At 34.1% G+C, this 27929-nt stretch overlaps 1 protein-coding gene across 1 annotated transcript in view; it reads right to left on the bottom strand.

Annotated features, from left to right (window-relative positions):
* Positions 1-27929, bottom strand: part of URI1 (URI1, prefoldin like chaperone) — a 60428-nt gene that overhangs the window by 15151 nt on the left and 17348 nt on the right. The window contains exons 2-4 of the mRNA XM_005692482.3: positions 23788-23822; positions 10725-10803; positions 9540-9675 (exon numbers count right to left, since the gene is read on the bottom strand). Of these exons, the coding sequence (XP_005692539.3) occupies positions 9540-9675; positions 10725-10803; positions 23788-23822 (250 nt within the window). The remainder of the gene's footprint in view (positions 1-9539; positions 9676-10724; positions 10804-23787; positions 23823-27929) is intronic.

Genomic DNA, 27929 nt, shown 5'->3' with positions numbered 1-27929 from the left:
GCTAATTAACTCCAAGACTGCTGATATTTTATCAATCTCTTAATGAGAAAAGCCAGTATGCGACTTTTAACTCCTGACAGAAAAGCTGCTACTCAACAAACTGCCCCACATACAGTCTCCTAATAGTGCTTAACTCTTTAAGAGTATGAATGGTTAGGGACTTTCCTGGTCATCCAGTGGCTAAGACTCCTAGCTCCCAATGCTGGGGGCTCAAGCTTGATTCCAGGTCAGGGAACTAGTTCCCATAAGCTACAACTAGAGATCCTGCATGCCACAACAAAGACTGAAGATGCTCTATGATGCAACTAAGAACTGGCACAGCCAAATAAATAAATAAATAATTTTAAAAAGGAGTATGAATGGTTAGCCTATGATCACCAAATGTTTGAAGTCTTCACTACTAATGTGAAAGAAAGAAAAAAATTAACTATGAAAGGAATAAAACCAAAGGCAATGTATGAAGAAAACTTTAAACAAAAAAACTCTAAAATCCAAAACAACATTTTATATTTATGAAATCAGAATAGTACCTACACCAAAGAAACATTCAAAGGACAACAAACAAATAAATGAGCAAACAAAAAGCAGAGCTCCTGGGAATTAAAATGTATAGGAATTTAAGAAAAAACAAACAAGCAAAAAAAACTCAATCCACAATTCCAAACATAAAATAGAAATAAGATCAAGTAAAAAATTTTAACAAAGAGATGGACAACAGGAGAGAGAAATTATCAAAGAAATAATAATAAATATTTCCCCAAACTGTAGGACATGAATTTCCACACTGAAAGGTCCCACCAAACACCTAGCAAATGAACTTTAAAAGCTCTACACGAGGTTTATCACAGTAGCACTTCAGATCATTAAGAGTAAGACAGGAACCTAAAATTTCTAAAGGGAAAAAACAGTCACATACAAAGGAAAGTGATGGCATCAGATTTTTAAATAGCAACACATAAGACAGAAAGCCTTCAAAACTGTTTCAACTTTGAATTCTAAACAGATGAGTTACAAAAAGCAGGAGTATCAAAAAATATTTGCAGACATGCAAAATTTCAAAAAATGTATCTCCCACACACCTTTCTAGAAAATTACTGAAGGTTTTCCTCTGGTGGCTCAGACGATGAAGAATCTGCCTGTAATGCAGGAGACCCAGGTTTGGTTCCTGGGTTGGAAAGATCCCCTGAAGGAGGAAATGGCAACCCACTCCAGTATTCTTGCCTAGAGAATTCCAGGGCCAGAGGAGCCTGGCCGACTGTAGTCCATGGGGTTGCAAAGAGTTGGACATGACTGAGTGACTAACACACACACACACACACCCTCCAACAAAATGAGTAAAACTTGAAAGGAGATGCCATGGGAATCAAGAAATAGGAAATAAATAAGAGGCAAAGATATGGTACAATGATAAAGGAAAAGACTAGGAAGATAGACATTCTTTGAAACTCAAGATGGGAGCTAGTACAAATCAAAGCAAGACTATGAAGGACTCTAGTACAGAGGTCTCCAAGAATAAAAGTGTTTGGCTGAATTAACAATAGATATATAACTTATGCAACAAACAAAAATAAAACAGTAAACTTCAAATGAAAGGTTGTTCAAAAATGGAAATGGAATTACAGTTAAGCATGAATGCTGAGCAAACAAAAATTGTAATAAAAAATACTAAAAAGATTTATGGACAGGGAGAAGAAGATGTAAATGAATTACATGTTATCCTTCAATTATAGGTAGGCAACTAATAGATACTACATAAAACTGGAAAAAAAGAATCAAGAAAACAGAATATGCAAAGTACTTGGGAAGTATACATAAAAAGAACAAAGCAAAAAATTAGCTTAAACACTAGATGAAATATCTCTATGGAGTGAGGACTAGAAGCAGAGAGGTACATAGAAGGATGCTACTTTTTCATTATTTTAAGGTATATGATATTTTAAAGCTATCTACATTTATTATGTAGCTAAAACCAAAAGTCAAAAATTTATACTTTATAACAAAGTATCAATGCATTTAAGATATACCTCACTGAAGATACTAAAGAATACACATACTGCCTCATAAGATAAATCACAAAAGTTTCTTACCAGCCTATTATCTGCAATACATATTCCACATACACTTGTTTTTTCAAATGCCCAATTTTCATCATTCATCAGAAAATCTTAAAGGATACAGTAAAAAGGAAAACATAGTCCATTCAAAAGAACAAAATAAATCTCCAGAAACTCCCTGAAGAAACAGAGGCATCAGATATACTAGAACAAGACTTTAAAACAACTGTGTATATGCTCAAACAGCTAAAGAGAAATACAAATAACTAAAGTGTGAGAGTTGGACTGTGAAGAAGGCTGAGCGCTGAAGAATTGATGCTTTGGAACTGTGGTGTTGGAGAACACTCTTGAGAGTCCCTTGGACTGCAAGGAGATCCAACCAGTCCATTCTGAAAGAGATCAACCCTGGGATTTCTTTGGAAGGAATGATGCTAAAGCTGAAACTCTAGTACTTTGGCCACCTCATGCAAAGAGTTGACTCATTGGAAAAGACTGACGCTGGGAGGGAGTGGGGGCAGGAGGAGAAGGGGACGACAGAGGATGAGATGGCTGGATGGCATCACTGACTCGATGGACATGAATCTGAGTGAACTCCGGGAGTAGGTGATGGACAGGGAGGCCTGGCGTGCTGCGATTCATGGGGTCGCAAAGAGTCAGACACAACTGAGCAACTGCACTGAACTGAAAGTAAATTTTAAAAACAATACATGAAGAAAGTGACAACATCCACAAAGTGATAGAAATTATAAAAAGGAAACAAACAAACTCTGGAGTTGAAAAATATAACAACTAAATTCAAAAATTCACTACAGGGTCAACAACATATTTGAAAAAGCAGAAGAAAATCAGGATTAGTGAACTCAAAGATTAGACATTTGAAATCATCAAGTCTAATGAACAGAAAGAAAAAGAATGAAGAAAGTGAACTGAGCCTAAGGGATTCATGCGACATATCAGATAGATTAATATGTACATTAAGGAAATCTCAAGAAGAAGAAGAGAAAGTGGCAAAGGGATTATCTGAAGAAATAATGGCTGCCAAACAAATTCTACATTTGCCCAAAGATCAACAAATCCAAAAACCTCAACTAATTCCAGGTAGAATAAACCCAGAGACCCACAACAAGATACATAATCAAACTTTTGAAAGACAGAGAATCTTCAAAACAGCAAAGACAAAGAAAATCATCACAAGAGATCTTCATAACAATATAAGCAGAATTCTCAATAGAAACTTTGGATGTCAGAATTCCAATAGGCTTAAAATGCTGAGAGAAAAAACTCTCAATTGAGAATCCCACATTCATCAAACCTGTCCTTCACATAAGAAGGGTAAATTAAGACATTTCCAAATAAACAAAAGCTGAAGGAGTTCCTTATTGTTATGCCTGCCCTACAAAAAACTTAAGGGAATTCTTCAGTTGAAATGAAAGGACACTAGACAGTAACTAGAAGCTACATGCCTCTGGGAAAGGCAAACACTGGCAAAAATTAAAAACAGTATAACTATCATTACAGTTTGTAACTCCACTTTTTATCTGCTACAGGATGTAAAAGAGAAGTGCATTTAAAAATCATCATAAATCTGTTAATAGGCACACAATATAAAGGTATGATTTGTGACACTGATAATATAAAGAAGGAACAGAGCTATACAGAAAAGTTTTTCTAAGTTATTTAAGTTATAAAGTGAAAGTCGCTCAGTCGTGTCTGACTCTTTGCAACCCCATGGACTATACTTATACAGTCCATGGAATTCTCCAGGCCAGAATACTGGAGTGTGTAAGCCTTTCCCTTCTCCAGGCATCTTCCCCACCCAGGGATCAAACCCAGGTCTCCCACATTTTAAGCGTATTCTTTACCAGCTGAGCCACCAAGGAAGCCCAAAGTGAAAGTACAAGCTGCTCAGTCATGTCTGACTTTGCAACCCCATGGATTATACAGCCCATGAAATTCTCCAGGCCAGAATATGGAGGAATGAAGTTAAGTTGGAACCAATTCAAAATACATTCATTGTTACAACTTTACAATGTTGTAAGTAATCTCCATAGTAACTACAAACAAAATACTTATAAACCATTAACAAAGGAAATGAGAAAGGGGATCAAAACACATTACCACAAAGAAAAAAACCCAACTAAACACACAGGAAGGCAATAATGAAGGAAATGAGATATATAAAAGCTGTACAAAAGACATATCAAAAAATAATAGAATGGCAATACTCTATAAAGTTACTATAAAGGTAAATGTATTAAATACAATATGGAAGGCACAGATCAGGAGAATGGGCAGGCAAATGAAAAGATGCTCATCATCACTAATTATTAGAGAAATACAAATCAAAACCACAATGAAGTACCACCCTCACACCAGTCAGAACGGCCATCATCAAAAAGTCTACAAATAACAAATGCTGGAGGGGATGTGGAGAAAAAGAAAGCCTCCTACACTGCTGGTGGGAACTCAAAACTGATGCAGCCACTATGGAAAACAGTATGGAGGTTCCTCACAAAAACTAAAACCAGAGTTGCCATATGATCCAGCAATCCCACTCCTGGACATACATCCAGACAAAACTACAACTGGGGAAAAGTACATGCACCCCTAAATTCACAGCAACACTATTTATAATAGCAAGACATGGAGACAATCTAAATGTCAATGGACAGATAAATGGATACAAATGCATGAATATACAATGGAATATTACTCAACTATAAAAAGAATGAAATAATGCCATTTGCAGCAACATGGATGGACTAAGAGATCATCACACTTAAGGAAAGCAAAGAAAGAAAGAGAATGACAGATACCACACATTATCACTTATATGTGGAATCTAAAGTGATTGCAGCCATGAAATTAAAAGATGATTACTCCTTGGAAGAAAAGTTATCACCAACCTAGATAGCATATTCAAAAGCAGAGACATTACTTCGCCGACTAAGGTCCATCTAGTCAAGGCTATGGCTTTTGCTGTGGTCATGTATGGATGTGAGAGTTGGACTGTGAAGAAGGCTGATCACTGAAGAACAGATGCTTTTGAACTGTGGTGTTGGAGAAGATTCTTGAGAGTCCCTTGGACTGCAAGGAGATCCAACCAGTCCATTCTAAAAGAGATCAGTCCTGGGATTTCTTTCAAAGGAATGATGCTAAAACTGAAACTCCAGTACTTTGGCCACCTCATGCGAAGAGTTGACTCACTGGAAAAGACTGTGATGCTGGGAGGGATTGGGGGCAGGAGGAGAAGGGGGTGACAGAGGATGAGATGGCTGGATGGCATCACTGACTCGATGGACATGAGTTTGAGTGAACTCCGGGAGTTGGTGATGGACACGGAGGCCTGGCATGCTGCGATTCATGGGGTCACAAAGAGTCAGACACGACTGAGCAACTGAACTGAACTGAAACTAAGACACACATGAATATAGCTATGAAATAGAAAAAGCCTTACAGATATAGAGAACAGACTTGTGGTTGCCAAGGGAGAGGGGAAGTGGGGGAAGGAGTGATTGGAAGCTTGGGATTAGCAGATGCAAACTATTATATACTGGATGGATAAACAACAAGGTCCTATTGTATAGCACACGGACCTATATTCAATATCCTGTGATAAACCATAATGGAAAAGAATATATGTATGTATAACTGAATCATTTTGCTGTATAATAAAAATTAAAACTTATAAATCAACTATACATCAATAAAATTTTAAAATATAAAAAATACACACAACCTAACAACAGAGCCTCAAATATATGAAGCAAAAAATGACACAGTTCAAGTGGTTCTACAATAAGAACTGGAGATGTCAACAGAGGACGATAAAGGACAAAAGAACCACAAAGGAGACTGATAAGGAAAGAGGACCTTAATAATATTATAGAACAAACAGACCTAACAGATACATTCAGAATATTCACCCAACAGGAACAGAGTACCCATTCTTGTAAGGGAAACACAACATTCTCTAAGAAAGACCACATGATAGGTCACAAAACAAGCCTTAAACCTTTTCACAAGCTTGGAAAAAATACTTTGTATGGTTTCAATCAAATGAAATGAAACTAGAAACCAACAACAGAAGGCAAAATGGAAAATTAACAAACAAGGAAATTTAACAAAACAATGAATGCGTCAAAGTAGAAATTATAAAGGAAACTAAAAAATACCTTGAGATCAATAAAAATGAAGACACAACAGATCAAAATTTACAGGATGCAGAGAAACCAATGCTAAGAGATTTATACCTGTAAACAACCTACATTAAAAAAAAATCTCAAATCATAATCTTATATGCTTTAAGAAACTTGAAAAGTATAATAAAACTATATCCAAAGCTACCAGAAGGAAGGAATAACAACGATTAGAGTAGAAATAAACAAAACAGAGACAAGAAAAACAACAGAAAACAATCAACAAAATTAAAAAGTTGGTTCTTTGAGAAGACCAACAAAATGGATAAGCCTTTACCCAGACTGGCAAAGAAAAAAGAGAAAGAAGACTCAGATGACTAAAACCATAAATAAAAACAGAGATGCCTTTATACACTCACATATAGAATCTGAAATGAAACATGCAGTAAACCTGCAGAGGAAGAATAAAAACCTGAATCTTAAGTAAGAAGTGTATTAATTAAAAAATTAAAATGGTGATAATACTACTTATTTTACAGAAATAGGAACATGAAAGAATAATAGTTAAATGCCAACAAACCTGATAAGCTAGATGGACAAATTCCTGGAAACATACAGACTACTAAAACTGAAACAAGAAGAAACAGAAAATCTGTGTAGTCCTAGAACAAGGAAGATTTAATTGATAATCCAAAACCTTCTAGTAATAAAAGCCCAGAACGGATGGCTTCACAGATGAATTCTACCAAACATTCAAAGAGGAATTAACACCAATTCTTAAGCTCTTTTGAAGCAATGCAGAGGAAGGAATACCATCTATGAGGCCAGCCAGCCAGACACCAAAAGAGAACAGGTATGTCTGAACAGCAAACAAAATTTACAGTCACATAAAAACCTGTACAAAAAGATATACAGCAACTCTGTTTGTAATTGTCAAAAATGGAAGCAAACCCAAACGTCTTTCAATGGATAAACAGAAAACCTGTGTACATGAATGTAATGGAACACTATTCAGCAATGAAGTAGTGTTTATACTACTACCTTTTCATATACAGAACAAACTGGATGAGTCAAAGTCAGTCTCAGAAGGTTATCTAGTGTGTGATTCCACTGATACGGCATTCTGGAAAAGGTGATAGAGATAGATCAGGGGTAATAGTATATGACCATAAAAAGGAAAACACAGGAGAGTTTTCGGTGTGGTCCTGTGTCCTGACTGACTATGGTATATCCTGAATCCTATTCTGCTTCCTGATTGCAGTGCTGGTTCAAAAAATCTTTAATCACAATTAGTTGTAACTAATAAAACAGTATACCAAATAAAATGCCAACTTCACTCTAATCATTTAAAAAATTAGAAAACTAAAAAAGCTGCTCATATTCATGTTAAATGACAAAATGCCAGACGTGAGCAAACGGGTAAGGCACTGAGCTTGCCATCTTTCTTTTAGAAATCCTCTTCCTCTGAGTTACTGCCTCTGAATCCTCTTACTGTTGTTGTGTTAAACCCATTTTATCCTTTATTTTTAATATATTTTAAACATTCAATGACCTCCCTTCACCTTCCCCCATTACCCTGTTGACCCTGAGGTAAGTATGTTTAACCTGTTGTATTTCTTCTGCCTTAAGAAAAATAAAGTATCTTTCTTCAGTTCAGTTCAGTCGCTCAGTTGTGTCCGACTCTTTGTGACCCCATGAATTGCAGCACGCCAGGCTTGACTTATATTAATGAAAGAACATTTTTAATAGATGAGAGCTCTAGAATAGCAAAATATTTTTTGGTAAATCACTTTCTAGTGTTAAATACACTAGATATGCCTAAACAATTTCTTCAATTATAAATTACTATAAAACTGTGAAGAAAACAACTATTTAGAATTCATTTACCAAAACAGATTCTCAAACATAATTTTATATATATATTCCAAAAAATATTTTAGATAAATATTGATCCCAAAAGTCATTGCTTTGGTCACTTCCTAAAACTGTATTTAACACTAGAAAGTGATTTACCAAAAAATATTTTGCCATTCTAGAGCTCTCATCTATTAAAAGTGTTCTTTCATTAATATAAGTCAAAATGATCCTAAAGATTTCTTTGCTGAAACATCCAAATGAAAATCAAAGTGAACAAATTTCAAAAGATGAACTGATTTCTTATCAGCAGTTTCCCCAGTAAATAAAGCAAGTCTTCACCATTAAGACCTTTAAAGAATTATACCCATTCTCTTGGCTCTAATATACATGACTTACTTTAATGTGGTAATGCCAAAAGAATTATCATTGCCAGGAATTATACACAGGCCAAACAATACGATTCTGATTACTGTCACAAAAGATCAAAATATATATCAATTATAAACTTATAGGCTTTGACTTGCAATTAGAGTCTCCAAATATAGATTCCAGGATTTCACTGAGTAAATGAGTTCTCCAACTAGTACCCACTCATACATAAGTAAAATAATTTCAGCTTTAGAAAACTCGGCTGTTTTCTATCCACATGACCTCATTTAAACAGCAGGAGCCTCAAAAATTTGTTTTCAGAGACACATTTAAGTAGAAGAGTAAAAAGCAGGTATGGTGATATTATGCTATCAATTTAAGTATGCTATTACAGAAATAAAAACATGTATTAGATATTAAACAGACCTAATATTAAAATGCAACTAAGTTAGAGCCCAAGTGAATCAAACCAACTAAAAAATGTATGGATGGATATACATAAACCAACAAACACTATCTAAAGAAAACTAGAATGACCTCAATGAAATGAGGCAGAAACCTCAAACCATTTAAGTTGTGATGTTGTAGATAGCATTTCTCCACACCTGGCCTTTTCTTCTGTAAAATGGAAACATGAGTTCTTCCAAACCAAAACACATGTTTAAGAATTGTTTCTACTTTGCAAATAGATATTTATCCTAGTCCAATAAGTAGGAAGCAAATTCCTCTGTGTTCTCAAGTATTCTGGGGAAAATTAAAGTCTTGAAAAGCAACCAAAGCAAACCAATTATAAAATATAAAATGACCCCAATTCTTATATCTATCCATCTGCTATCTACAAAACCATGTGTGATGACTTTCACACCTGGTAATTTCTAAAAACATGCTAATGTGGGTGACATTTCCAACCCAGATGTTCCATTCTCCAGTCCACATTTTCAAATGCTGGATCTGCTCAAACTATCTCCAATTCAACAGAATCGAAAATAGCCTGGAGACTTGTGACACTTATCTAATAAATCAGTTCAAGGTACTGTTAATAACAAACAGTCCATCAGCCTGGCACTCTGTGAACCAATAAATATCCAGCAAAGAAACATCATTTATAATTAGTACATACGTTCTTTCCGGTGTTCAACTAAGCCAACAGCCTGCTTTGCTGAACATTTTGCAAACCAATTGTCCCCAAGTAAAACAGTGACTTCATTAGTATGGACAAGTTTTCCTGGCATGAAGGCAAAGGGGCCAAATGGTACCTGTTGTTCAAAAAAAAAAGAGAAAGAAGGTTAAAAAAAAATTAAAAACACTAAAAACTACATTTTATGAAACAGCATTAAAAGCTCTGTATGGAGGTCTCTTTTAAAAAATCTCCTCACTGAGAAAAATAAAGTGTCAACTTCATGGACATTTGACATTATAATTTCACTAGGAAAACCTTAGAAAAAATTTAGGTTAATTTATCAACATTAAAACAAGAAAAGAAATGAGCATATTTACAAGAATAGCTTTCAGAGAAATCAGCATTGCTTCCAAACATATTTATTTTTTGCTCAGTCATAAATCTAAATGAAAGCAAACTAGAAACAAAGTATTAATAAAGACTAACTTTGATTTTTTTCAACTGAAAATTATTTCTGAGAAAATAGGGTCTTTTGGGGGCAAAACAGGAATTAACAAATAAAGAGCTTTAAAAGGTTTACAAAATTTATGAAATATTTGAGCTGGTATAATAAAGAACAATGTATTTTCAAAATATCTGGTCAAAATTAAGAACACAGTCTTCATGAAAAAGAATATTCATGCAAAGAATCTCATTCAGGGCTCACAAATAGAATGATATGTTGATAGGAAGATCTGGATATTTTTTAAAAATTAGCAGCACCTTTATATATATAAAAATCAATGTTCTAGGGTTTAATTCTCCAAGATACATAACATTATGTTCTACTGCTGCTCTGGTTAACAGGAAATGACTACATGCCATATTTCTGTTGTACTTAGTTTGCTAACATAGTAAATTTGCATACCAAATATGTCATTTTATGCTAACATTTATGCCATTTATGTCATCATAACATAATTTAATATAAATCTAAAAAAGGAAAAGAATACCAACTATTATCACAATTAGTGCATTATTATAAAGTAAAACAGAAACCTTCCTTACTATGGTAGTTATCTCTGATCTAGTCCAGGGAGTCAACTTGTAAATCAATACACATAAAGCAAAGAAACACCTTTTTACTTTACACAGCTAACTTTCAAGAAACAATAGTCTACTTTAAAAGAAACATATCAAACATACCATGATATTATAAGACAACTTATCAGGCAAAGTACTGAGTCTTTCTTGAAGAGCATTATAATCATTATCTACCTTCTTCCTGTTGACAAAAAAAATACCAAATACTATATTAATACCCAAATTAATGGTTCCTCAAGTAGGCTACGTATCATAAGCTAATCAAAAACCTAATTTCAGCAATTTAAAGATTAAAGTGTTTTTTAATTTTAAAATCGTGTTTCTACAAAATTTAGCAATGGCATTATTCCACCATACACTTATCAAAGAATTAAGACTCTCAGCTTTTAGATGTAGAACACACATATCTTGAGAATTATTGTTCCCTAAAGTAGAGGATCATCTGAACTAAAGAAAATTTGGAAATTAAGGGAGACATAAGTTTGGAGGGAAATGGGCTCAAGATGAAGGAAGAAGAGAGCTGAGAAAAGCTTTTAAGAGAATATACACTGGTTGTGAAACAGAAATCATCAACACAAAATCTGAGCAGATGCTTCAGTCTGTCCTCCTCAGAAAACTTTGGGTTGAAAAATCTGGAGTCATCAACTCTTCAGTTATTCATGCTAATGTAATTGAGGTCAGAGAGAATCAATCAGGAGCTAGAAGAAGTTAGGTAGAGGTACTATAAAAAGTATTTCCTTTGGGCTTTGGAGTCAATTCCATGTTATATATAAACAGAGCTACCTGATAAACTAATTTCAGATCACCAAAAGATATAAATCTGTAGGAGCAGAAATGGTGATGTTTCTCCCACACTGTGAACCATACTCAGTTCTCACAGCTGCTGGAACTGAATAGCCCTACACTGAACTTGTCTCAGACCTTCTGTGGATATGTGGTTTCCAAAGGGTTCCCTGCTAGGCTGCAGGCTGCAAGCAAAACCAGACCACTGAAATTTTTTAAAGCAGAGGGATGGTTTTCTCAATTTAAAAAAAAATAACAAAAACAAAAACTCACCAATTCAGCAAGTAATTTAAAAGAACATGCAGAAATTATCAAATTAAAATTAGGATAAATTGCAGTATAGATAATCACTCTCCAGGTAATAAAAATGACTGTTCATGGAATTGGTTTCAGTTTACTCCTTAGCTCCCCTAAAGCAACAAACATAATTAATAAAAATCATCTTATTTAGTCTTAAAAATATCAAGGAATTTCACATATTTTAATTCATAGTAAAAATATTCCTGTAGTAAATGTCACATCAATATTTTCCTCTTTACAAAACAGATAGCAGAAGAAAAATGGGAAAAAACCACACATTTAAGAGAAATTAGATCCACGCTATTAAGGAGAGGTAGCAATGACCTTAATCTAGGTCTTCTGACCAGTATTCTATCAAGCAAGCTTTTTCATTTTTAATCAAGTGTTTTTTAAAAACTTTCCTCTCAAATCCCTGTATATAAATAAACATAAAATGTTTTTATTTAAGGCAAAAGTCATCTTTCTGGATATTTTTATATGAATAAAATGGTAGGAAATTTCAGGAACAGGCCTATATACCAGAAAGAACATGGCTTCGAAGTCAGACCAGAGGATCAATCCCCTCTCCACCATTTAACAAATTAATCCTAGACTTGGTATCTTCAATGGTAAAAAACTGAAATAATACCTATCTCACAGATTCAAAGAGGACTAAATATAAATGGTTTAACACCTTGCCCAGCACTGAACACCTAAATACATTGAGCCTTCAATGACCCTTTTCCCATGAAGTATCAAAAACACCAATTCTAAAATTTGAAAGAAAGACTGTATTACCCACTAAGATAATTTCACTATGTAAAATTCATTCAATTTGATACAAATAGCACAACTTACTTAAAGACAGTATAACTAAACCTAACAATTCAGGAAGCTTCTAGAAACAGGACTGCTGTGAGCAATAAATGGGACAGTTTGGAAGAACTGAAGTGACACAATGCCTGAATACCGTGAACTCATTAAATCTATAAATACTAGCAGTTTTACATAAGTAATTTGGCAAATGCTTAGATGACTAATGTTAGTTGCTAAGTTGTGTCCAACTCTTTGCAACTGCACCACGCTGCTCTGTCCATGGGATTTCCCAGGCAAGAATACTGAAGTGGGTGGTCATTTCCTTCTCCAGGGGATCTTCCCCATCCAGGGATCAAATCCAGGTCTCTTGCACTGCAGGCAGATTCTTTACCAACTGAGCCGTCAGGGAAGCCCTAAATGTTCCTGTTAATTGCTAAAAAGCTAACGTTAAAGTTAGCATTCAATATGTACTATTTTGGTAAATACACCTGAAAAGGGGGGCAGGTTTCTAACAAAACATCTCTTTTATACATTAAAAGAACAGAAGATTCAATCAAAGACACTACAAGAGGTCAGTGTCAGTATTCCAAAGCATATTCAGTTTTAAACTAAATCAATAATTCTCTCTAGAAGAAAAAAACTGTGGCCATATTGGAGAACAGTAAGATCGGAGTTGTTACTTCTAAATTTTTAATTGTTTTCTAAAAATACAAAATGAAAGGAAAAGATAATTTAAAAAACAGCTCATGCAGAAATCCTTTTTGAAGGGAGGCAAGTAGAGTCAAGCAGTGCCACTGGAAGAAATTATGGCTTAAGGAACTCTCTCCCTGAAATTCACACTAGAGGAAATATTCAGGGTCAAGTGCCTGGTCAAAAAGTTATCTCCAAACAGTCCCTGCTCTAATACTCCAGGCTTAAAAAAAAAAATCCCATAGAAGATCACAAAGGCTATATAGCAGAAAACACAAAATGACTCTAAGAACTAATGTGTTACGGTATCTTTGTACCAAAATCTGGAATAGACTTTTTTCTATTTTACCACTGAGAAATATATAACTAAATGTTTGGAGACTGTAAAATATGTAGTCAAAGAAGCCAACTGCTTAAAATAACTTTTTTTCAGATGAAAATAAAACCCATATGTAGTTAGGATAAATCTCTCAAGCCTACTTATTTATTCCATTACTAGATAAGACTTCCTTGTTTGGTTTCACCATATCTGATCCTTACAGATTAGGTTCAACCTTCAATTCTTAATTTAAAAGAATTACCCAATAAATAAGATTTAATTTTCACCAAACATCCTCATGCAATGTTACTTACAGAAAATAAGAACTAAAGCACTATTATATGGCACAGAAGAAACTTTCATAATCTTCTCCTAAATCTTGCTAATCATATGCTATAAGCCTTCTGAGACACACCTAAGGTTTTTACTAAAGAGCAGCAGCAAAAAAGGACATAACTGCAAACTAGCCTTAACCTTAAGGATGAAGACCAGGCCAGATCTCATGAGAAATATCTTACTTTCATAAGGCTGTAAAAAGTATGAGACAGCAAGCTAAATGACATGTACAGTCAAGTATTTACAGGTGGAGTATGCAGATGTCCATAATTTTCTTTGAAACAGATCATAAAATAAGGGACTAAGGGTTGAGGTATGGATAGCTATGTGATCAAGTTTCATCTATATAATTCTTTCAATTTTTCTGTAGGTTTGAAGATTTTCATAATAGAACATTAAAAAGGAGATGGGAGAAATATGAAAGGAACTCTTTAACCCTCTTCTTAAATGCATGGCAAAAAAGAAAACCTTTGTAAAGCAAAAGAAAAAAGTTCTACATCCCATGTTTGAGGCAAGTTGAGTAAAGACTCCAATTTCCAGCTTTCAATAGTAAAAACAGAAAATAAAACAATTCACTGAAACAAAATTTGTTCATTTTTCTCTTTAAAGTATGAAGTTGTAATAGGCAGAAAGTATTGACATTAAGCCCATTTAAAAAGAAAAAAAACTCCTATCATTCTCTTTACCTACTATTCTAAACAAAAAAGGAGAAAATATCAAGAGATGCTTAAAGGGAAAAGAAGGAAAGGGGTTTACATTAATGCTAATATCTAAGTTGACCTGGGATAGAGTTAATTCTTTTTTTGTTAATTTGAGAAATTATAAAACCCAAAGATTTTGGAATATATATACAATTTTCTTTAGAAATGATTCTTAGTCCATCATACCCACTCTGAAATGTCCTATTAAGCATCCAAAAAACCTTTGTTTCAATTCAATTCACCATTTATTGAGCGCCTGCTCTGCAACCAAGCATTATGCCATATGCTGCAGGGATCATCACTCAAATATAGCATGTCTTTTTTCCTTTTTTTTTTTTTGCAATGCTTCTCCAAGATCTGCTGGCTTGATGGATGCCTGGGTTTTTAACCTCAAAAATTAAGAAAACAGAGGAATGCTGAATTCAGGCATGGTAAAGAGAGAAATTTTTCTCATTTCTAAAGAATGGAATGACTGAGTTTTTTAAAAGTATCCTCTTAAAGAGCATAAACAAATTATCAAGGTTATATTAAGCAATAAAAACATTCTTGAAAGAAGGATCTACATGGTTGTGCCTTCTGTAATTGATGGGAAATACACTTTTAACCATTCAAAAGTATCTGTACTAAATCAACAGCATTTTTTTAAATGGTCATGGCAAAACAAATTACTAGTAAGAGAAATGACATCCACTATAAAATTCAGGTAATATGGTCACATATTCCTTTATCTCAACTCATACCTAGGAGACATATCAGAAGATGTTGATGAAATAATCCATGTTCTTTATATTTCGAGTCCACGAGAAAACTTTATTTTTAGAAATAGAAAGATGAACCTAAATGTAAAAACTTAGTAATTTTTTCAGAAGTTTAATGAAACAAAATTATCTAAACAGAGACAGATGCATCTAACATTGTATGGCTGCTACTGCTTAGTCGCTCAGTTGTGTCTGACTCTGCAGCGCCATGGACTGCAGCCTGCCAGGCTCCTCTGTCCATGAGGATTCTCCAGGCAAGAATCCTGGAGTGGGTTGCCATGCCCTCCTTTAGGGGATCGTCCCAACCCAGAGTTTGAACCCAGGTCTCCTGCATTACAGGCAGATTCTTTACCAGCTGAGCCGCCAGGGAAGTCTTAACATTCTACTAGATTTATTCAATTTAAGTTTTCAGCAATGAGACAAGAGAGTACAATGAATATACACAGCAAAGGTGGGACAGGGGAATCTGTTTGTGCCCCATACCAATAACCATGCACATGTAACTTGAGATTTGTCAGTTTACCATAGGTGCCTGTTTCTTTATCAGCCTTCTTTTGCTCTATGAATAAAATGAGACATGAATTCAACATAAGAAAGTTTAAAAGTTACAAAAATACATTACTCTAAGTATGAAAGAAACACCCTCAAAGTGCCCAACTGCTTTAGGTGATGAGTTTAGAGGTAATTTTTATTTTATTTTCTAAATTTTCTACAACTGATATATATTTCTATAACAAATCAAAAGAAGGAACTTATAAGAAAAGATGACTGTAATTATAGATTTTAATATGTGCTCTTTATTTTACATAATTTATTTTTTTTTTTTTTTTTTTTTTTTTTTTTTTTTTTTTTTTTTTTTTTTTTTTTGATTTGATGTTTTTTTTATAAAAGGCCCTGTATTTTACATCAATTTCAATAGAAGCCCACTCATAAATCCCTTGAGGTCACTATTTGTTTCAAGAGGTCTTATACGACTAAAAAAAAAACAAAAACAAAAAAAAACCAGCAATCCTGGCCTTGAACCCAGCAAATACTTAAAATTCTCAAAATTATTTTTAACTAGTTCAATTTAAATTTTTTATGGGAATACTGTCACCAATGTGGTCAAGAGTTCAAAACAAATTAGTAAAAACATTAAACTGTACAAATTTTTTAAAAGCCAAATTTTTTTTACAGCTTACATTTTCCTTAATCATACACTGATACCAACACCTCCTTTTGTCTCAGTACATTAGAATTTAGACTTCTGTATCTCAAAAACAAAGGCTTCCCAGGTGGCCCTAGTGGTAAAGAATGTGCCTGCCAATGCAGGAGAAGCAAGAGACACGGGTTTGATCCCTAGGTCAGGAAGATCCCCTGGAGTAGGAAATGGAAACCCACTCCAGTATCCTTGCCTGGAAAATCCCACGGGCAGAGGAGCCTAGCGGGCTTAAGTCCATGGGGCTGCAGACAGTCGGACATGACTGAGCTACTAAGTATACATATCTCAAAACAGCGTGAACTCACGAGTGAGCCACCTCTCAGTCAAGCAGTACTGTTGCAATATTTAACCATCCTCACACAGTGCTGTGCTTGAAAGTTTTATTGTAGGCTGCTCTCACTGTATAAAAAATAAGCAAAACTGAATGGAAAATGAAAAAACTCAGAATGCAAAGAAGTGTAGTTTTCAAACCTAAAATGGTTAACACAAAGATGAAAAATCATGAGGTAGCCAAATCAAATTGAAATGTAGCCTCAATCAGATATACCAAAATACTCACTGGACTTAAGCTGATTCTGAGAAATTGTGAACCAAATAAAGTATATGGACACTGGAAACACATCATCAAAGACTATGTTCTAAATGATGAGATGTCATTAGGGATTCTTTTTATAATACTTTATAATACTCTCTGGGAGGAAAAAAATTCCCCTACAACATATAATTTTGCCTTTTATTTTCAGAAATGCTTTAAGTATCAAACTAGTGTGGTTTTTCCAAAAAAAATAAAAATTAAAAAAAAAATAAAGGCTAGGCAGGGGACTCCTAGAAGTAACAAATTGCAATTACAGTTTACAAATCATTAACTCTTTGAAAAGAAAAAACCCTTACCCATTTATAATTTGAAATTTGTGACATAAACACACATATAGAATTAAGAAGCTGAAAGAAACAAAGTAAAATGTTTTCAAGAGAGGGAGAGAATTTAGCTTCTCCTCAGAATTATGAGAAAATATACCTTTATTCTTGTCTCATTTCAACCTTTTTATAAATGTTTTCATTTTATATACAGAATAAAAAATTTAATACAAATTTTGTTTCTTAAAAAATAATTCTTAAAACATTCAACTTGAATATTTTTTGGGGGGGATCTTAATTTGCTTTGAAACATTACACACAAGAATTTCAAAACTTACTTATTAACATCCCAAACCATGTATTAACACATGACATCAGAAAAAAGATAATAATAATTTTAAAAACTGTATTTTTTGGGTCCAGTTTCTCTTGAAAAATAACAAATGTCATGTCTGCTTTACAATCTCCCTCTCAAAGTTCAAAAGCTTCAGAATTTTTATCTCCAAATTTATTTTTTTCCAAAATTAAACATCTTAGCAATATAAAACAGCTTATTTAATGTTTTCATTTAAGTCTGCTTCAGGTAATTTCATAGATAACTTCACTTAATACTTAAAACTCTCAAGATAATTTGCAGTAAATAAGACTTTTTTTAACAATTCACATGCATATAACTTATGATTACAAACAATGCCTAAGATATAGATGATTTCTATGTGCCAGGCATCACATACCACATTTCATTTAATTCTCACAAATCAACACAGGTAATGAGACTTTTTTCTGTGGAATATGTTCAACAGAAGTCATCTACAGTGCACTAAAAATGACCATAAATCTGTTGTCAATCCACTCACCAATAAATGGAGTCTATTTCCCCTCCCTCTGAACCTGGTCTAGTTTTATGAGTTCCTTTGACCAACAGAATGTGACTTGGCAGCTTCCATTCTTGCTGTCCTTGTAGCATCATATAAAGTAAGCCAGATAAAAAGAGCACATGGAAAGTGAGGCCCAGCTAAGCATCACACACTAGCCACCAGACTTGCAGGTGAGGCCATTTTGGGGCTGCAACCACCCAAGTGAGCCCAAACAAAATCAGCAAAAAACAACAGAGGTAAGTTCAGTCCAATATGCACAACCAAAGAACATTATACAGGCAAATGGTTGTTGTCAGTACACTTGGAGTACTTTTATTAAAGAATAATAAAAAATGGATACAATAGCTTAGTAAGGATGTATTTTGAGTTGTAGAAGTCATACTCTGTCCTGTGGTCAATATATTTTTTTAAAAAAATAATACCAAAAAGTATTTGGTAACTCTAAAAATTAGACATCTGACACACAATGTAGTTCATAGGAACAAAAAAAGTAACTACTGATTAAAAACATCTCAAAAATACAGTATTATATAGTGTGATGAACAGTGTACAGTTTGATTGCACTTTAATCAGAGTGGGAGTATAATATATATGAACATGTGGAAGAATATACACATACAAGAACACACATGCATGCATGCATACATACATACAGGCATATATACATACAAATATACATCACTTGTGCAAGTAATTTCTGCAAAGATTTGCAGGGAACTGGTAAAAATAAGCAGTTATTTACCAAGAAGAGAAGTGAGATTTTCAAAAGAGGGAAACTACATACCATTTATACCCTTTTGTACCTCTTAAAGTTTGAACTATATAAATATCAGTTCAGTTCAGTCATTCAGTCATGTTCGACTCTTTGCAACCCCACAGGCTGCAGCACGCCAGGCCTCCCTGTCCATTACCTACTCCTGGAGCTTGCTCAAACTCATGTTCATCGAGTCAGTGATGCCATCCAACCATCTCATCCTCTGTCATCCCCTTCTCCTGCCTTCCATCATTCCCAGCAAAAGAGTCTTTTCAAATGAGTCAACTGTTCACATGAAGTGGCCAAAGTACTGGAGTTTCAACTTTAGCATCATTCCTTCCAAAGAAATCCCAGGACTGATCTCCTTTAGAATGGACTGGTTGGATCTCCTTGCAGTCCAAGGGACTCTCAAGAGTCTTCTCCAACACCACATTTCCAAAGCATCAATTCTTCAGCGCTCAGCTTTCTTCACAGTCCAACTCTCACATCCATACATGACTACTGGAAAAATGTTCCCTTGGTATCTCTAATTTCCTTGAAGAGATCTCTAGTCTTTCCCATTCTAATGTTTTCCTCTATTTATTTGCATTGATCACTGAGGAAGGCTTTCTTATCTCTCCTTGCTATTCTTGGGAACTCTGCATTCAGATGGGTATCTCTCTCCTTTTCTCCTTTGCCTTTCACTTCTCTTCTTTTCTTAGCTATTTGTAAGGCCTCTCAAGGCAACCATTTTGTCTTTTAGCATTTCTTTTTCTTGGGGATGTTCTTGATCACCGCCTCCTGTGCAATGTCACGAACCTCAGTCCACAGTTCTTCAGGCACTGTTGTCTACCAAATCTAATCTCTTAAATCTATTTGTCACTTCCACTGTATAATTGTAAGGGATTCAATTTAGGTCATATCTGAATGGTCTAGTGGTTTTCCCTACTTTCTTCAATTTAAGTCTGAATTTGGCAATAAGGAGTTCATGGTCTGAGCCACAGTCAGCTTCTGGTCTTGTTTTTGCTGACTGTATAGAGTTTCTCCATCTTCAGCTGCAAAGAACATAATCAATGCGTTTCAGTACTGACCACCTGGTGATGGCCAGGTGTAGTCATGATTTCAAATGTTTTAACTTACATTTTAAAAAGTTAATATGGAATCCTTTATGTCTCTAAGATGTATACTAAAATATGTCCACATGGAATGATCTGCTTCAGATTCACACCAAAATAGTTGAGAGATGGGGGAAGAGGGTAGGATGCACTGTTTTAAAAGGAAACAAACAGTTCAGATGAAACCATGAGTTGACAATCACTGAAGCAGAGTGGTGGATACATGTGGGTTCAGTACACAATTCCATCACCCTTTGAAACTCTTCATAATGAAAGTTTTTTGAACACAATAAAAGCTTAACAATACCACTCAGTAAACCATTTCTCCATCAGGATAAAAGATAAGGGTGTGAACACAAAATATTCAGGAATATTTACAAAGCTTTGGAGGGTTTTTGATTTTTCCTTCTTTCTTCATCTAACAATGAGTTTAAAACTTTTCAAAAAAGATTTCAGAGTTACTGCATTTACAAGGGCCAGTCTGGATAGTCTATAGACATTATCTCACACTTGATCTTCAAGTTAATCACTTTACAAGAAGAAAACTTAAGAATCTTCATAATTCACCCAAGGTGACAAAGTTAGAAAATGACAGAATTCCAACATAGGTCTGTGCCTCCAAATCCCTCCATGCTCTTTAGGAAAGAATTAAAAGGATAAAAAATTACAAATAATCTACACAGAGTTATCAGCCCCACGTGGATCAAACTCTAGGAAGTACTCTGACATTTTAATGAGAAAATAGTGTATGGATTTTATAATGCCTTATTTCCTGAGTTAAGTAAAAAGAATTACATTGGAAAAAAGATGTACCTAAAAATTTTCTTAATCTTCACTAAATTGAAAACCACTACTAGCTCTAAAAATGTTACACAAATTCTCAACTATTAGGCTCAAACATTTCCTGTTTATCTGTTATTAATTAAACAAATACTATAAATGTCTTTAAGTAAAACAAAGTTCTGGGATCTGAATTAATTTTCTCAAAGAGATTTCTGGGGGCAGATCTCATTGCTCTGGATGATTTTTACTCCTTTTCTATAAATATTTTTATTTTGTGTCCTACATTAAAAAAAAATAGGATTATCTTTGAAGGGTAATATTCTAATTCATTACTCTTCCCTTTTAAGAATTTTCTAAAACTGCACAAACAAACATAAACATCACTAGCCTAAGACAACACTTCAAAAAAATCACATATTTTGCTCCTCCTTATTATATTGGTATGTACTCAGAAAGAAGGGGAACTTCGTTACATGAATTGTATTTTAGACTATAACACCAAAGGTTAGTGAAAAGCAACATGTTTTTAAAAGTAGTGCATGAGACATCCTTAAAAATAATGTCTCTGTTTTGCTTCCTATCTCTAACCAACTAGCACAGAATTATTGTAATTTCCCTGTTTAGTGTCCAACTATGAATTTTTCCAAGGGTCCCTAACCTCCAAGATCTACTGCTTGATGAACTGCGGTACAACTAATGTAATAATAATAGAAAGAAAGTACACAATAAATGTAATGCACTTGAATCATCCCAAAACTATTCTTCCTACCCCTAGTACATGGAAAAACTGTCCTCCACGAAACTGATCCCCAGTGCCAAAAAGGTCAGGGGACTGCTGAATTTCTCCATAGCAGGGTCTTTCAATTCCAAACAGCAGTATAATACTGGCATATGGTAGAAACTCAATCATTGTTTCTGGAATTAAGATAATAAAAACATCACAAGAATTCCACAGCACTCCCAAATAGCAATTTCCTGGCTTTCAGAGCAATGGAGACACTTGGTTTCAGTTTTTTAATGTAATAAATTGGTAAATTCACTGGCCATTTGGATTCCAGCAATATCAGATCCTCATTAAAAACAAACATAAAAGTCTGTTTCCTGAGCCATATTAAAAATAATTCAGAGGAAAATGCAAATTAACTGGAAAAGTTATTTTAATTGTTTAACATGTAGATAGGTACTATATTACTTTAAGATATGTGGAGGCAAATATGCTAAGCTCTGTAGTTCGGAGCTACAGAAAATCTGGAAACTGAGACAGATTCATATGAATCTGCTCTGATGTAAATGACACATTTCTGTCAATCACTGTTCATCAGGCTTGGGTAATGCTATATAGTACTTCTAAAAATGCTGTACGTAACTATATGGTACTTGTAAAAACGTTATACATAAAATAATCAAATATTTGGCCTTTATTTATTCAAACACTTATTAAGTGCCTATACCATGCCAAACACAGTAGGAGGTACTATAGATAAAAGGAAGAAAACATGTCCCCTTAGCCTTAAAGAACTCACAGTCTAGAAGGGAAAGAATCTTAAAACACAAACCAGAAGCAAGGTGCCATTCACACATTGTGTAAATTAGTATCTGTTCTGAGTGAATCAACCTTTTCCTAATGTCCTGAATTCTTTACCAAATCCAATAAAGTCCACACTGTAAAACTTCACCTGGGAATTATCTGTAAAATGGATCCCTTTTGCCAAATTAGCAGGTGAAAAATATTAATTCTTTGACCAACATTTCAAGTTTCAACCTCGACTGAATGTAAAATGAAAAGTAAATGGTCCATTATGGAAATACTGACAGACTTAAACCACCAATGGATGCAGCTACAACTCTGCATTTATTGAAAATTAATGAAGTCTCTGAATTTTTATTTATAAAATGGATATTATTTAGTTTTAGATTATTTCTGCAAGCCAAAAGTCAGAATTTAATAAGATGATGTGTACAGATGGCACCAATTTTTACCCTTATCCACTGCTTGCAGCCTATGTGCATTTAAACCAAAAAACATTTGATATACACTAACTATAAATTATTTCCTTGAAGATCTCTCAGGCATGAAGAAAAAGCCTCTTAAAATAAATTTAAAATATTATATGCTTGATGGTGTATAACCAAAGGTTTAATCTCACCACTAAAGGGGCAGTTATCATGATTTTGCAATAACCCTGCAGACAATAATCAAGACAGCTCCTGTTGTTCTCTCAGTAAAATCTTCGTAAACACAGCATGGATATATTGTAATTTGATATCCGTAAGATCAACAGCTATACCTCATGACAACTCATAAGATTTTATTCACCATTAAATTGAGCATTTTCCTCAGAAGACACAAGAAATGTGTTATTTACCAAGCACTGTCCTATTAACTATAGATTAGCACATTAAAATAGATATGCTTTCTTTCTCTATATATTCTAAACAGCGTGGTCTCTAAAGCAAGCTCTGAGATGCAGCCAATTAATTAGATTTTTCAAACTTTGGAAAATGTATCTGTACATATTTCCATCATTATTTTAAAACAATTGATTCTAATTATTATTCTACTACATATACAAAAAACAGTCCCAAAATAAAACTGATTAGTCAAGTTAAAAAATGCATCAGTCTCAACTTCATAACAATAGTATTATTCTAACTTTAAAAAAAGAAACAAAGGAAGGGAAAAAGAAAGCAATTAAAATATTAAAATAAACACAAATGGTGATGCAACTTCAGGAAATCAGGGAACACAGAATTCAATAAACAATTAAAGACAATATAAATTAGTACCAAAAGGCTTCAAAATGGAGATTACTAGAAGAATTCAATTATAGGATGCAAAAACTGTACTTTTTTAAAATACAAATAAGTGATTCCATTAGTATTTCAGAAAGGTAATAAAACGATCTTTCACTCACCAATGCTGGATTTTCTCTTGGCAGTTAGTGACCACCTGTCATGAAAACAGATAACTACTCATGAAAAAACAGGACAATGCACAAAGCTACAAAATCATTGTATCAGAAAACTACAGTAGTGGCTTTACAGATTTAAAAGCACCTCGATATACATTTTTATTTGTCAAATGCACAGAGATGCGAATGTTAGTTTTTAAGCAGCACACTTTATCATACCTCTCTAATGCAGGCTGATAACTGCAGAACAAATTACAGCTTTCCGATTCATACTTAGGTACAAAACCCACTTCATAACTATTAGGTGACATATGATATGAGATAACTAGTATTTTGTACAATCTGCAGGCCTGTTTTCAATGTTACATATTTTGCAGAATACACAAATGTTATAAATAACAAAAAACCAGTGTAACATAAACATTTCATCAGTTTAAAAAAAATGACAGTAGTGTAAGTATTTTATTTTGTCAGTATATCTTCAAATGTTTTCACCTGTAATTTTTATTCTGATGCATTAAAAATGAGTACAGTGATATTTTTCTACTACATTTCAAGAAGAAATACTTGGGATAAAGAGATGCTCTGAACGGCCCATTTTGTTCCCCTGGTGAATTATGATAAAATTTTAAGCACTTCATAGTCAGTTTAAGCTATGCTTATAATACTAAAACAACTAAATTAAACATAAAACTTACTTGTTTTCCTTAAAGATATTTCAATAGATTCTTAAAATGCTCAAAAAATTAAGAATACTAACCAGTAAGGGGAGGGGGGGGAAGAACATGTGAATAGCAACTTAAAAAAAAAAACCTTTTCAAAGATTACTAATTATGTTTTTAAACTGCCCATTGATAACAAAATTTTAAACAATAATTTCAAATATGGTCGCACCATTTTAGTGAAAGAGAAACTAAGGGATGAAATTACTATGCTTAATATAATGCCACCTGAAAAAGACAGCACTGTTACAGTGTGAAACGCTGTTCTCATTCGCTGTTCTAAATACCAATACTGCATCTTATATAAGCACCATGTTTCATCTAAAAATCACAAGTCTTTTTTTTTTTTTTGGCCTGTCACTAAATTCCTCTATTATAACATTTAATTCCTGAAGTAAATATCTTCCTTTAGGACATTTTAAATACTAAGGCAGCAATCCTGTACCAAAATACATGTTGTAATCAGATATCCAACCATACTACACATTAACTCAGCATAAAAAGTCGGTTTTAGAATAAAGCTCTCTCAATAAGTATCAATCACAGAGCAACACTTAATAACAGTGATAACATATAATAGAGTACTGACTTTACATCTGGAAGAACCAGGCTAAAGCTACATCAATCCATTTCACTGTTTCTGATTCGACAGTAATTATAAAATAGACAAACAGAATTAAATGTAAATTGAAAAAGAAAAAAATCTTCATGAAATCCTTTTTATAAAGTTCTTATTTAACAACCCCATTAAAAGAAGGGACCCAAAAACAGTCAGGATCCTTTCCAATCCCAATGCATGTGTTTCCAAGCATGAAGTGAGCCAAAAGCACAAAAAGAAAAGCCCTGCAAACCATAAGAGCAGAATGTTCATTAACCTCTACATGATAATCCTTTCGTGGCTGCATATTAACTAGTTACATATTCATAATCATTTACATTATTTAAAGGACCTTCGATGAAATTTTCTATGCAATATCCATTAGTGACAGTGTTAAAGGTTATAGAAGATAAGTCTACTTAATGTTTCCAGGAAGCCTTTTTAATTAGTAAATATGTAAATTTGCCACATACGCTTTTTATGTTTAAAAAACAAGTTCCTGGTAGAATGGCATGTATTCTTGCCATCACCCTTTATGATCTTAACTCTCCATTTTGCTGTAGCTATTTTTCCCCCATCCCTTTTCTTTCCTGAAATAAGTTTCCCCCAAGAACAGATATTAAAGGATAAAATAACAAAAATCCACTTCACAATTAACAAGAGAAATTTTCACTACCAAAATATTTTCTTCGCTAAAAGTATTTCTTGGTTACATATAGGGGTTAGAACAGGAGTCTTCAGTTAGACCTTTTCCAAATGTAGGGAGGATATTTTGGAAACTCAAGAAATAAAAGGAAAACATGAAAGAGGCAGGTATGAATACATACCATAGCCTTCTGATGATATGTCTACAGTTAAATCTTTGTTTACATGATTTTACATGATTTATAGCCCACCTAATTCCAACAAACATTTGAACCCAAGCAGCTATATTTATACTCACATCTTTCTAGTTTTCTCCTTTTATTCAAAAAGAAAATATTAGTAAATTTTTATGACTTAGTTGCCAAGGAAATCTGTGGAAAGGAGAAAATCATGATTCATCTGGGGTTTTACAGTCTCTTTTTTCTGTTAAAAGTAATGCCAACTAACCTTATTTCTTCTGAAATGGACTAGATTAATTATTAAATAAACTGACTATAAGATAGTGAGACTGGTTCTAAAATCAACTTTTGAAAAACACAGTGAAACAACAAAACACATTTCATTACTATACCACTTTTTAAGACACATTCAATCTACCATTAGGAGTGTTTACCAATAGCCCAATTGTTAAAAAAAAAAAAAAATCAATCCTTTGGTACACTTTCTTCATAACTCAAAATTGCCCTTTTCCTAAGAAGTCCCTTGGACTGCAAGGAGATCCAACCAGTCAATCCTAAGGGAAATCAGTCCTGAATATTCACTGGAAGGATTGACGCTGAAGCTGAAGCTACCATACTTAAGCCACCTGATGCGAAGAACGGACTTCTTGGAAAAGACCCTGATGCTGGGAAAGACTGAAGGCAGGAGGAAACGGATGACAGAGGATGAGATGGTTGGATGGCTTCACCGACTCAATGGCCATGAGTTTGCGCAAGCTTCAGGAACTGGTGGTGGACAGGGAAGCCTGGTGTGCTGCAGTGGCAAAGAGTCGGACACGACTGAGCGACTGAACTGAACTAAGAAATAATAATAACGCTGGTAAATGCCAAGACTTTTTATGATGAAACAGTTCAATAAGATGAGTCTTCACTTCTTAAAAAGAGGAAACTTAAGTTCAGAGATGGAGTAACTTCCTTGATATTACAAACTGCCCGAGAACTGGTAAGAGATAAAATCTGTTTTAACGCCAGGTCTATCTAACCTCAAAGCTGATACTCACAGTATTGGACTGTTCTCAACCATCATAAATCTTACCGGGTACAAGGAAAAGCAGCTGCTTTGTATCTGCTTTTCCTTAAAACACTGACTGATGCTGCTACTTCTTCACTTCCTCCACAAACCCACCCACACACACTGACAAGACCTTGCCAATAATGTTAGGAAAAGCAAATAAGCTTAACTGGACCAACTCACTAATAAAAATTTTTATTTCTTCCAATGCCTCATACAACTCCTGGCCCTCTCAAGTCAAGCAACTCAGTATGAATATAAACAACAAATTTCCCAAACCCCACATACACATGTGCGTGTGTGTGTGTGTGTGTGTGTGTGTGTGTTTTGGGGGGAGAGGGTGGTGGGCCAACCCTATTATATATTTTTAAGGCACTTACAACTAATCAAGTTAGATGCCCAAGATGACAATGATAGTCTACCCAATAACCTATTTTTCTTTAGGTCAGTGTCCAGCTAACATATATACACATTCAATTATAAAATAATTGGCAAATCTTAAAATCAGTAAACTATACAGAATACAGGAATATTTTCCTCTTTTTTCCCTCGGAAGCCACTTTTTAAAAATTATTATAAAGAAAGGAATTAATGACTTAGCATGTATTAAGATCTCCATTACTTAGTTCCATCTGTGCTATTTGCTTTGGTTAACAGACCACAAGAGGGCCTCAACCTATGAGTTTTCCATGTTAAGAACAGCACATTAAAACCAGACTAGAACAGAAAGGCTAAAGGGTAAGTTTGCATAAGTCTTAAATGACATTTCTCTCAAAAATGCTTCACTTCTAAAACTTCTCTCACTGCACTGCAATTTCATATTCTCCCCATACAGGTTAACGTATAAAATAACAACCTGAGGATTACACTAATCAGTGCTTTCTACATTTACATGATTTGCTTCTCTTGCTAGACTATGTCTTCAAAAAAGATCATATAATTTTGGGTTT

Source organism: Capra hircus, chromosome 18, assembly GCF_001704415.2.
Source record: "Capra hircus breed San Clemente chromosome 18, ASM170441v1, whole genome shotgun sequence".
Lineage (NCBI taxonomy): Eukaryota > Metazoa > Chordata > Mammalia > Artiodactyla > Bovidae > Capra > Capra hircus.
The sequence above is the reverse complement of the archived record's forward strand: the minus strand, read 5'-3'. Positions and strand labels throughout refer to the sequence as shown.